The 12,456-nt window shown below is 42.9% G+C and overlaps 2 protein-coding genes across 2 annotated transcripts; both read left to right on the forward strand.

Annotated features, from left to right (window-relative positions):
* The first annotated feature begins 86 nt into the window (after positions 1–86).
* On the forward strand, positions 87–4,443 carry LOC139928368 (bifunctional methylenetetrahydrofolate dehydrogenase/cyclohydrolase, mitochondrial). The gene is made up of 8 exons (XM_071920886.2): positions 87–249; positions 1,972–2,156; positions 2,273–2,395; positions 2,723–2,875; positions 2,983–3,090; positions 3,203–3,295; positions 3,444–3,569; positions 3,715–4,443. The coding sequence occupies exons 1-8, from the start codon at positions 170–172 to the stop codon at positions 3,861–3,863; spliced, it is 1,017 nt and encodes a 338-aa protein (XP_071776987.1). The 5' UTR covers positions 87–169; the 3' UTR covers positions 3,864–4,443.
* A 334-nt stretch (positions 4,444–4,777) lies between these two features.
* On the forward strand, positions 4,778–10,047 carry LOC139928367 (uncharacterized). Its single transcript, XM_078285172.1, has 4 exons — positions 4,778–5,014; positions 5,448–6,705; positions 8,209–8,354; positions 8,799–10,047. Exons 1-4 carry the CDS (start codon positions 4,825–4,827, stop codon positions 9,857–9,859), a joined length of 2,655 nt encoding a protein of 884 aa, XP_078141298.1. The 5' UTR covers positions 4,778–4,824; the 3' UTR covers positions 9,860–10,047.
* The last annotated feature ends 2,409 nt before the right edge of the window (positions 10,048–12,456 follow it).

Genomic DNA, 12,456 nt, shown 5'->3' on the forward strand with positions numbered 1-12,456 from the left:
AGGAAGATACTGGCGTAGATAACATGCGGGTGGGGCAAGGGAAGGGGAAGAGCTATAAAAACCTTTCGGCACATTGAGTTCTTTACAGGCATAGCTCCATCAGCCCCGGTGCTTTTCCGTGCCTATTTCATAACCCCGCCGTGGTTTCTTCTTCTCACAGCTGATCAGGATGGCAACGCTCAGGGCTCTTAGAAAACTGTGCCAACACACGCAGCATCAAGTCTGTAGCCTACACATGTCCGCATCGAGGTGAGTGTGACCACCAACTATTAATTCTACACTGTACTGTTGAATGTAGAGGCACTTTACGAGGTACTGGGTGTTTTCTTTCCTTAAAGAAGGGATTCAGATATTCCTTTTCGAATGCCTCTCAGTATTTACCTGCTTTCCCTGACATGTAAATGTATCGGGTTGTGTGTTTTAAGATGTGGCAGTAAAAGTGATGGATTGTAGCGTCCTAAATATCCGCAGTTGATCACATTTTCGTGCGCCCCTAGCGTTATGCCGGTAACATTGCAGCGGCTGGGTGGCTGATGAAATAGCTGTGGGTGCTTGCACTCCAGCCAGGAGTGGTGGAGCTGGTTTTTCAGCTCCTCCTGGGGCAGCTGGAGGTATTGATCAATACACAAGAGACTCGTGCGTCATCCTCTTCTGGAAGACTCAGATAGCAAACTGCGAGCGCGTGCATTAATGTCTCTTTGAAGACATGCCATTATGCAGCGAAAAAAAAAAAAATTGCAGCATCCCGTGCAGGTTTTTCTATTTGAAACGTGCTGCAGCATGATCCTCATGATTGAGATAATTAGCTAATGCTCCGCACATCGCCTAAAAACACAAACCTCATGTGCCCTCTGCACATGATGTGCTTCAGAAGCAGAGGACAGAAAGCTCTCTTATATCATACATAGCTTATTACCAAATATCACCTCGTAGATAAAACTTTAAATACTAATCGAATAAGTGAATTACATCACATTATTGTGAAACAGCCACAATCAACTCTCTTCTTAGCCTTTTATTTGGGGAGGTGGTTGGAGCAGTTGTACTTCACAGACCCGGGATATTTATTATACAGTTGGACGTAGCTTTGTATTTGAGTTTGCATGTTAGACTGCAGTTTGAGTTGTTTTCAGAATGCATGCCCTGTAACCCTGGCCTCAACACATTTTCTCTGGAACCTGGTACACTGGCCCCATGGTCTCAACCTATTTTGCCCAAGGATGTGATACTTTTCCATGAGTGTTTAATTACTTGTGGCAGAATGAAGGGCTGGTTACATCACTGTTGATGGCTCATTACTCTTCAGTTATTACTCCTCTGTGCATGCTATTACATAAGCGCTGACCATTTTTTACGCTTTTGAAATGTGACTGGAGCAGCACCACCGTCCACTCTAATCTACATAGTGCAACCAGCATGTCCTGAAAGCAGAGCGATCCAAGAGGTCTCTTAAATTGCAGTAATAGCAGTGTCGTTTACAATTATTTTTAGCCATCTGAACTCTCCATGGCTATCCTCCAGTTGCCCCCAACTTCAGACTGTACTTGGCCATTGGATCGTCCAAAAGACCTCCTCTGACCCCCTTTGCTTGTTCTTACGTTCGGTTTAGACTATCGTTTACCAGCGCTGTGTGATTGAAGATAACACCGCAGGACGTGTGCCCAAAAAACATATGGCTGGGTCAGGTGGCGCAGTACTGTATCTAATTTTGGAGACTAGAATTGGCGCTTGCCAAGGGTTAGATGGCAGAGATGTATTACAGGTTTTAGGTGTCAACAGCGCTGTTCCCACAGCAGTGAAAGGGACCATATCCAGAAAATTAGAAGGGTTTAGTTTAACACTGGCCAACTTATCCCTTGTCAATTTGAAGTGTTTGAAGTGTACGTTTTGTAGGAGTATTACTGCTTGCTAATTTATAAGTTATAAGCTAGTTGTCCTCTGACCTCTGTCTCTTTGCATACCAACTCTCAGGCAGGAGGCAGTGGTCATCTCAGGAAGGAAACTAGCACGACAGATTCGAGAGGAGGCGCGGGTCGACGTGGAGGACTGGGTCTCCGCTGGCAACAGGAGACCCCGTCTTAGTGTGGTTCTTGTAGGAGAGAATCCAGCCAGTCACTCCTACGTCCTGAATAAGACACGGGCCGCAGCTGATGTCGGTAAGAAAAGACCCGCACACCGCTACTCGCACAATGTAAAGATAATGGATCTATAACACAAAACAGTGGATTACCTGTGCTTGAGTTGAACTTTCCTCGCTTTCAACCTCCTACAGGAATCAGCAGTGAGACCATCCTAAAGCCTTCAGACATCAGTGAGGAGGAACTGTTGGACCTGATCTACAAACTCAACACAGACCACCATGTGGACGGCCTGCTGGTCCAGTTGCCTCTGCCAGGTATAGAAAGATCAGAAGAGTGAAAGGGAAAGATTAATTCTTGCTAAAGTATTGACATTTTCACTATATAACACCAGAAGGCCATTATTTAACAGCAACAATTTTCAAACAATTATGGCCAACAGTATTTTTTAATGATCCATTTATTCCTTAGTCTACAATATTATCTGCATTCTGACTCGGTTACCAGTTTGTTTCCGTGTTATAAGCAATAATAGCCATGTGTGCCATAAGTTGCCTGTGTGGGCTTAAACTTATTTACTCGCATGAGACATTTTGTCTGGGACCATGCTGCCCTGACCACAACTCCCCTCTTGCTCTTCACAGAACACATTGATGAGCGCAGAGTCTGTAACGCAGTTTCCCCTAGCAAGGATGTGGATGGCTTCCACGTAGTGAATGTGGGTCGCATGTGCCTGGATCAGTCCACCATGCTGCCTGCCACGCCCTGGGGAGTCTGGGAAATTATCAAACGCACGGGTAAGAAGAGTGACCCCCTTACTTCCTCTTATACTGATTGAAAAGTTGCCTGAAACAGTATAACTCCTGTAACTAACCAAACTAACTCTCCAAATTCTCTTCTTCAGGTATTCCCACCCTTGGGAAGAATGTTGTGGTGGCCGGACGCTCCAAGAATGTTGGCATGCCAATCGCCATGTTACTGCATACGGATGGGCGTCACGAGAGGCCCGGAGGTAGGTTTCGATGATAGGGTTGAAAGATGAAAGAGGTGTGTATGCGTGTGCTTGTCTGTGCATGTTTGTGGGAGAGAGTAACACGTACTAAACTTTAGTTTTGTTGTTGCAGGTGATGCCACCGTCACCATCTCTCACCGTTACACTCCAAAGGAGCAACTTCGCCAGCACACACAAATTGCTGATATCATTGTGGCTGCTGCAGGTTTGTGTCTTCCTCTTTGCTTTTTGTCACAATGTTTCCCTTTTTTCTGCAAATCCATAAGCATTCTTAGTGTTAAAATCGTATCTTTCATGAGTAGGTAAGTTTTCTTGGGTGTCCTAACTGTACTGTGTGTTTCCTTAATTATCAGGGATTCCAAACCTCATTACCGCAGACATGATCAAAGAGGGAGCGGCAGTTATTGACGTTGGAATAAACAGAGTACAGGACCCACTCACTGGCAAAAATAGACTGGTTGGGGATGTTGATTTTGAAGGTAAGTGGTAGTGAACATTGCAGATTATTATTATATTTCTACTGGGTTATGTTATTATATTTCTACTGGGTTATGTTATTATATTTCTACAGGGCTATGCTAGGTTCTCACATTTCTATAACATTATTTTTCTGTCAATTTGTAGGTGTGAGGCAAAAGGCAAGCTTCATCACCCCGGTGCCTGGAGGAGTGGGACCCATGACTGTGGCAATGCTTATGAAGAACACCATCAAAGCAGCTAAGAACGTTCTGCTGAATCCGCCTGAGAGGATCCGCATGGCGGCCGCTTCGTAATGGGCCATACTAAATCCCAGCAACAGTGACACATTCCATCCCCAACATGCTCCCCTACCCCTCCATTTTTTACTCAGAGCAACTTGGCAAGCACCCTTGACACGGACCGGAAAGATGATAGCTTTATGGTTCTCCTCCTGCTGACGCCGTTCACCTTTCCTAACTTTAAGAGTGGCCATGCCAGACTGTTACATTTCACTCATGCATTTACACATTTATATAACAGGCTTTTCAGTATTTCTCTTTTGCCATGTATTTTTGCAGTATTTTCGGGTTTTAGGGAATCTTGAAAAGATTGTTCATTTGTTTAATTTATATTTCTACATTAATATAATATTTAAACGGGAATGAAATAGGCAAGTGAGAGGTTACGGCATGTAACTTTAAGTTGGCAAGCAACTAAAGCAGGATGATAGAGGCATGTCCCTTTTAATGTCCTTCAACTGCTTTAGTCTTATGTACAAAGAGGGTTAAGGGCTAACATCATCAGGAACAAGTATGTTTATCTATATAAGCTTTAAATTAAAAAATTCACAAATGCCTTTGTAAAAATAATTTTGAAATAAATATTGCAAATATGTTCTCTTGTTGCTTTTTATTGCAGTTTAGCGGTGCTCAAAGATCCACTTTTCCTGTACATTGTAAAAATGGATCCTCTGTTTAGAGATGTGTTATGATGAATTTCATGTAGGCTAATGGCTTTTTTATTTTATGTAATAAACTGCCGATATTTCTATAAAAAAAATGTGTGAAAACGGTTGTCATAACTTCTGCTGTGCATTTTCACAGAAGAGATGCTAATGTATCCAAGCTGTGATCCAAGCTAGGAACTAAAAAATGTGCAAACCTTCATACGGAAAGAAATTGAAGCCGTGCGCACTTCCGTATAAACAGACAAGAAGAGCTAAAAGCTAGTTCGGTTAGCTGGTGTAGCTTTAGCTGTGTTGCAGTAGAGTATCTCATGTCTAATTCAGTGGAAATGTCTACAGTCGAGTGTTTGAGAAGATTAGTCAACGAGCGACTAACTGCGGCTGCTGAGGAAATATTAGGAGTGTTTGTAAAAACAATTGTGGAGTACGAGGAAGAGATCGACCGTCAGCGCAGGCTGCTGGATATCGTTTTGAAGCCTGAGATAAGGCTGCACAGGACAGGTTTGTAAAATCATGTTGAAATCAATCAATAGGCTATTATGGCTCACAATATTGGTTATAGCGGAGCGTATACTGTGCGTAACGATACAGTGGCTGATTTGGCGCTGTTCGAGGACGTTGCCAATGCAAGACTAAGGAGAGAAATCTGATTTTTCGACATAGTTTTGAATAAAGCTTTTGTACTAGAACTTCTAGAGAGTTTTACTTGATTGTCAGTATCGAGAAATTGTCATCAATAGCGGTAATGAATTACTGGTAGCTCATTCTGAGCGGGCAGCACAGAGTGTCAGAATACCTGTATTGACTCTTGTGTTAATACTTATGATTGGCGGAGCTGACTACAGGCTCCCAGGACTTGGATACCATCTGAATGCTGGCATTGTACCTTTATATGTGTTTGATCAAGTGTCCCTTCCTTTGTCCTTTCCTTCAGACCCCCCACAGCTGGCTGTTGTTAAGGAGGAGGTTCTCCTTGACCAGCAGCACTGTAACCAGCAGAGGAACTTCAGTCTGGGTCAAGAGGACCCAGAGCCTCCACAGATTAAAGAGGAACAGGAGGAAGTCTGCACCAGTCAGGAGGGAGAGCAGCCTTTACCGCAGGAGGAGGCTGATACCTTTGAGTTGACTCCTACTTGTGATGGAAGTGACCACAGTGAGCATCGGTCTGTGCATTCAGATCCCTACCAGACTCAGAGTGTAGCAGAGAAAGAGCCTCTAGCCAACATCTCATTTAAATGGATCAAATTTGAATCTGACACAGAGGGATCTGCAGTACCAGAACCAGACAGTGACCGCCAGCTCCTCTCTCACAACTGTCCTGTAGCTGAGAGCCAAGATTACAAAACATCCAGCGTTGGGAACACAGGAGCAACTAGAACTAAACCAAACAACAAACCTTACAAATGCAACAGCTGCAGTAAAGAGTTTTTGTACTTGGCAAACTTAAAAACTCACATGAGAAGCCACACTGGTGAAAGGCCTTTCAGATGTGACACTTGTGGGATAGGGTTCACCCAAAGGTCCGACTTGAAAAAACACATGGAATGCCACACGGGGGAAAAGCCTTTCAGATGCAGAATTTGCGGAAAAGGATTCACCAATCGATATAGCATCGCCCCGCATGTTAGAATTCACACAGGCGAGAAGCCGTACACTTGCAACACCTGTGGGAAAAGCTTCAACCTTAGTGCGCTTTTGAAAAAGCACATGAGAGTTCACACAGGCGAGAAGCCTTACAGCTGCGTCTACTGCGGGAAGGAGTTTGCCGATGGCTCATCTTTCACAAGGCATCTCCGAGTTCATACAGGGGACAAACCTTACGAATGTCATTTGTGCGGGAAAAGATTTGCTGTCAAAATCACTTTGAAAATGCACACCAGAACCCACACGGGGCAAAAGCCGTATAAATGCAGCACTTGCGGGCAAGCTTTTGCTCAAACCGCAACCCTGATGGGACACATGAGGACCCATACAGGGGAGAAGCCGTTTAAGTGCAGCACTTGCGGGAAAGGTTTTGCTCAAAAACATGGCCTGAAGGTACACATGATGACCCATACAGGGGAGAAGCCGTACAGATGCAGTTTCTGTGGACGAGGGTTCACCAACAGCTCAAACCTCAAGAAGCACATGACTGTCCATACTAGTGCTGCACAGAGTACCAGTGATTTAAAAAGTGTCTTCATACTTGATATGTGAAGTGGTACTAAACATTTTCCAGAATCTGTTCTGTTATTTGAAGTTTAAGATCGAGAGCCCGAGATCCCGGTCCCTCCAGACCTCTCACTATAACTGTGTGTATATCCCAAGTGTAAGTAGAGGCTTGACTTGAACTTGTCATTACACCATTTGATATTCAGTTACTATTTCATTATTTGGTTGAATGTTTAATTGTTATTTTGTATAGATCCCTATGAATTAGAGACTATCAGAGGCATGTTTACATAACTCCTCAATTGTTTATATTATTATGCTTTTATATTTTTATTTTTATATTCTAGTTGTGTGCTTATATTCTGTTTCCTGTTCTCTGCTGAATCCTTTTACTTTTTGCTGATGCAGCGGCCTAATTTCCCACGAGGATAAATGGTTTCATTTTATCTTAAATAAACTGCTCTGGATTTGTCCATGCTGAGTGTGATTGGCTATTTGTTACAAACCCCGACCCTTGTTATGTGAAGGTGTTCATGGCTGGATTAGAAAATCCTGGGTTGACAAAGCAGGTTGATAACGTTTTTGGTGAGACCAGCTTTGTTGTTTGAGGGAAGTTTTGGATCTAGAACTAATGGGCATTAAAAAGTTTGTAAAAACGATTCTGTTTCCGTCTCAGGGCTAGACATGCGAATTTATTGATGAGTGCAATTTTAGAATGGTAAGTATAACCTGCATACTCTTTGGTCACAATGGCACATGATTAAAAACCACTGAGCTATAGCCACTTATTTAGTTTCCACTTGCCAAAGCAGAGTCAGTTTGGAGAAAATAATTATGCATGATGAATCAGAATGTAAACAATGTAATCAATGTGAGGTTTTAAAGATGTTACAAAATAATAAGCTCTGCAGAGCGGTTGACAGTCCATGATGGGACTAAAGGCTCAATTGCAGTGTTAGACTTATTCATTTATTTATTTATTTATTTATTTATTTATGTATCTATTTATTTTGTAGCCCCTGTTCTTGATTTCAAATGCAGTAATGACTTTATGGATCAAAGTCACTAGAAATTCTACACTGTCATACTAACACAAAACTTCTTACACAAAATCACTTCACATGGTTGACTTTGCAGTGGAAATTTAGCACCACCTTGTGTTCATATCAGGCATTACACTTAATACTAGTGCCCAAGTGTTTCTCAAGTATTGTGGGCTGGAAGCTGGTGGAAGGGAGGAAAATCAATGCGATCCCTCCCGTCCTGTGAAAACGCACCATTGTAATGCGTTGTTGCAATTTTTACGATCCAATATAAGCTCGTATCTCGTATTATTATTGTTAGTCATGCATTTCCGATGAAAGATAAGCTTTAAAAGCTAAAATAATAAGCGGAACGTTTCCCATATAAAATAGAGTAACGTTATATAGAGTCCGGCGGAAGTACACATACAACATGTGAGAGACGAAGAGTATGGTTAAGCTTTAGAAAAAGTATCTCATGTCTAATTCAGTGGAAATGTCTACAGTCGAGTTTTTGAGAAGATTAGTCAACGAGCGACTAACTGCGGCTGCTGAGGAAATATTAGGAGTGTTTGTAAAAACAATTGTGGAGTACGAGGAAGAGATCGACCGTCAGCGCAGGCTGCTGGATATCGTTTTGAAGCCTGAGATAAGGCTGCACAGGACAGGTTTGTAAAATCATGTTGAAATCAATCAATAGGCTATTATGGCTCACAATATTGGTTATAGCGGAGCGTATACTGTGCGTAACGATACAGTGGCTGATTTGGCGCTGTTCGAGGACGTTGCCAATGCAAGACTAAGGAGAGAAATCTGATTTTTCGACATAGTTTTGAATAAAGCTTTTGTACTAGAACTTCTAGAGAGTTTTACTTGATTGTCAGTATCGAGAAATTGTCATCAATAGCGGTAATGAATTACTACTAGCTCATCCTGAGCTGGCAGCACAGAGTGTCAGAATACCTGTATTGACTCTTGTGTTAATACCGGTACTTACGATTGGCGGAGCTGACTACAGGCTCCCAGGACTTGTCTTGGATACCATCTGAATGCTGGCATTGTACGTTTATATGTGTTTGATCAAGTGTCCCTTCCTTTGTCCTTTCCTTCAGACCCCCCACAGCCGGCTGTTGTTAAGGACGAGGTTCTCCTTGACCAGCAGCACTGTAACCAGCAGAGGAACTTCAGTCTGGGTCAAGAGGACCCAAAGCCTCCACAGATTAAAGAGGAACAGGAGGAAGTCTGCACCAGTCAGGAGGGAGAGCAGCCTTTACCGCAGGAGGAGGCTGATACCTTTGAGTTGACTCCTACTTGTGATGGAAGTGACCACAGTGAGCATCGGTCTGTGCATTCAGATCCTTACCAGACTCAGAGTGTAGCAGAGAAAGAGCCTCTAGCCAACATCTTATTTAAATGGATCAAATTTGAATCTGACACAGAGGGATCTGCAGTACCAGAACCAGACAGTGACCGCCAGCTCCTCTCTCACAACTGTCCTGTAGCTGAGAGCCAAGATTACAAAACATCCAGGGTTGGGAACACAGGAGCAACTAGAACTAAACCAAACAACAAACCTTACAAATGCAACAGCTGCAGTAAAGAGTTTTTGTACTTAGCAAACTTAAAAACTCACATGAGAAGCCACGCTGGTGAAAGGCCTTTCAGATGTGACACTTGTGGGAAAGCGTTCACCCAAAGGTCCGACTTGAAAAGACACATGGGATGCCACACGGGGGAAAAGCCTTTCGGATGCAGAATTTGCGGAAAAGAATTCACCTGTGCATCGAACCTCAAACGGCATGTTCGAACCCACACAGGCGAGAAGCCTTACAGCTGCGTCGACTGCGGGAAGGAGTTTGCCGACGGCTCGGCTTTCTCAAAGCACCTCCGAGTTCATACAGGGGACAAACCTTACGAATGTCATTTGTGCGGGAAAAGATTTGCTCTCAACTTCACTTTGAAATCACACACCAGAACCCACACAGGGGAAAAGCCGCATACGTGCAGCACTTGCGGGAAAGCTTTTGCTCAAAAAAATGGCCTGATAATACACATGAGGACTCATACAGGGGAGAAGCCGTACAGATGCAGTTTCTGTGGACAAGGGTTCACCAACAGCTCAAACCTCAAGAAACACATGACTGTCCATACTAGTGTTAGTACCAGTGCTTAAATGAATAGTTCAGGAATAGTCGCGTTCATATGAATCTTCCCCACCTGTGTTTACATTCCTACGCATAGGTGTACTGTACATCACACAAAGTGAAAGGTTTCATCAGTGCAGCCCTGGGTGAACATGAGTGAATAGAAAATCTTTCCACAATCTCAATGGTTGATACAATATTTTATCAATGAAAAGTGTGACTACTAGGGCTGCCCCCGACCAAAGATTTTCCTAGTCGACTAGTAGTCGTTAGTTCAAGCCATTAGTCGACTAGTCGTCGCACGTTTATGATATTATTGTAATTATTTAAATATATATATATTTTTAAAAACACACCGAAGTCGCGGCTTCTCGCGGTCAGAAACACCGGTGAAATACACTCTGGTTCACCCAAAAAAAACACACAATAGGCGTAGGCTATCAGTCGCTTGCTTTGAGCCCCGGTGCTGCACAGAGCGCTGTCCACTTGTTTATTCAAAGTTTATTAATATTGAACAATCGTGTGTCCAAATTGCACCAAATCCGACACTGCACATCCTTGGGTCCCCAGCAATACACCCACCAAGTGCAACCCTGGTCTAATAACTTTTTAACGACAAGGTGCAGCTCCCGAATGGAGTTTGAGGTTGTTGTTTTTTTCCCTGCGACTAACTGACCAATGAAAACTTGGTCGACAAAGACTCTTCTCATCGACTAACGTTTGGTCGACTATTAGGGGGCAGCCCTAGTGACTACTGTACCTTAATGATGAGGCAGTAATTAGCCTGTGTATTCACCCTTTTACAGTATCTGCAATTTTCCTCAAGTAGCAGCTACAGTGTTGTTTTTTGCTGTTACAATGTTTTTGTGTTGCTCATATTCATTCATTATAATAGTTTGTTGTTCAGAGGACATACATTTTCATAATCCACTTTCCCCCATATTTTCCATTGTTAAAGTCTATTTAATGTGTTGAAATGGTTGGTGGCATATGTTTACATAAAATTGTTTATATTTTTAGTTTTGCATTCTAGTTGTGTGCTTATATTCTGTTTTGTTTTCTCTGCTGCATCCTATTACTTTTTGATGCTGCAGTGGTGTAATTCCTCACAAGGATAAATGGTTTCATCTTATCTTAAATAAGATGCTCTGGATTTGTCCATGCTGCATGTGACCCGACCCTTGTTATGTGAATGCGTTCACAGATGGATTAGAAAATCCTGGGTTGAGAAAGCAGGTTGATGACATATTTGGTGAGACACTGCTCTCTAGAATATTAGAGAATAGAATCAGATTGTAATTTATACTGGATTGTAACTCAAAACTGTACTGCCCCTTAAACAACTAGACAATTTTTAGTAACTTCCAACACTCTTTGGCACGGAGCCAAAGCAGAGCCGTAGTTTAGCAAGTAAACAGTAAACTGTGGGACTTCTGCACCGGCTACATCAGTTATGTGCGCAGATTCATTTCAACCAAACTCTTCACCAGCTGATTCCACCAGTTAGCTCCCTTTCTGGATGAAGTTGTTAATCAGTAAAATCAGCTGGTGTAGTGTTTGTTGTGCGCTTAGTTGCAGCGCTATACTTGACACAACTGTTTGTCACTATTACTGTGGAAATTAATATTTTGTTGTCTCCTTAATTAAAAAAAATCAATACTTGGGGTCAAAGTAAATTCTAAGAAATGTTACTGTCATTTCATACCAACACAAAACTTATTAAATCACTCCACAGCAGTGGAAGTGTAGCATCACCTTGTGTTCATATCAGGCATTACGCCTAATATTTGCTTTATATTACAGAGGAAAAGAAAACTCTTTGCTACATTGAGGCAAAATACCACTCATGAATCAGAAGGAAGGATCTCAACAACCAACAGAGTGTGTAGCGTTTGTGTGTGTGTGTGTGTGTGTGTGTGTGTGTGTGTTGGGGCACAGGGGTTAAAAATCCAGAACCTTCCCTTTTAACTTGTTAGATCAATCATTCCAGCATCACCACTTATTGTCACATCACATCAGAACACAGACTTCCTGAAACCACATTGGCCAGTGTAGCTAGGCTTAGACTGGCTGCCATACTGTGGTAAAAGCGGAGAGCCTCTTTAGTCCGGCCTGCCCACTGAGTCTGCTTTGACTTGTGGTTGAAGCTAACCACCTGAGAGGGCTCGTTTCTGCCTCCAAACCAAATGTGTTTTCATTGTGTTTCTCCTGCAAGGATGTTGGCTGCAGAGCTAATTGTGGGTTTGTACCCCTTCCGTCCCTTTTAATTCCTTGGCACCCACACATAGAAAGACAGCGATAATATATAATGATTAAAAAATTGTCTGTGTCTGTCAGTCCAGACCACCTACAGTACCTGCCTCTCTTTACTGTATATCTATCTGTCTGTGTGTATTTTCCTGCTTGGGTCTGTCAGTCAGTGCGTCTGTCAGTGGGTCAGTGAGTCATTCTGGGGTCCAGACCTGCAGCGGCCCCGGTGTCATTTTGGTCCATTAGCGGCCCACAGGTGGGCTCATAAATCATCTGTAGATTGCGTTTACACAGCTGCTTGAAACCCCCCAACTCTCCCTTCCCTCCACACACACACACACACACACACCACACACACCAATGCATGCACATGAAG

Source organism: Centroberyx gerrardi, chromosome 8 (assembly GCF_048128805.1).
Source record: "Centroberyx gerrardi isolate f3 chromosome 8, fCenGer3.hap1.cur.20231027, whole genome shotgun sequence".
NCBI classification, from domain to species: Eukaryota; Metazoa; Chordata; class Actinopteri; order Beryciformes; family Berycidae; genus Centroberyx; species Centroberyx gerrardi.

Bases quoted from the DNA above. Each gene is read 5' to 3' on its own strand.
- LOC139928367 (XM_078285172.1), top strand. From the start codon at position 4,825: ATGTCTAATTCAGTGGAAATGTCTACAGTCGAGTGTTTGAGAAGATTA. The intron at 5,015-5,447 runs GTTTGTAAAATC...CCTTTCCTTCAG, and splicing joins GATAAGGCTGCACAGGACAG to ACCCCCCACAGCTGGCTGTT. The intron at 6,706-8,208 runs GTGAAGTGGTAC...GTTTTTGAGAAG, and splicing joins AGTGTCTTCATACTTGATAT to ATTAGTCAACGAGCGACTAA.
- LOC139928368 (XM_071920886.2), top strand. From the start codon at position 170: ATGGCAACGCTCAGGGCTCTTAGAAAACTGTGCCAACACACGCAGCAT. The intron at 3,296-3,443 runs GTTTGTGTCTTC...CTTAATTATCAG, and splicing joins TATCATTGTGGCTGCTGCAG to GGATTCCAAACCTCATTACC. The intron at 3,570-3,714 runs GTAAGTGGTAGT...GTCAATTTGTAG, and splicing joins TGGGGATGTTGATTTTGAAG to GTGTGAGGCAAAAGGCAAGC.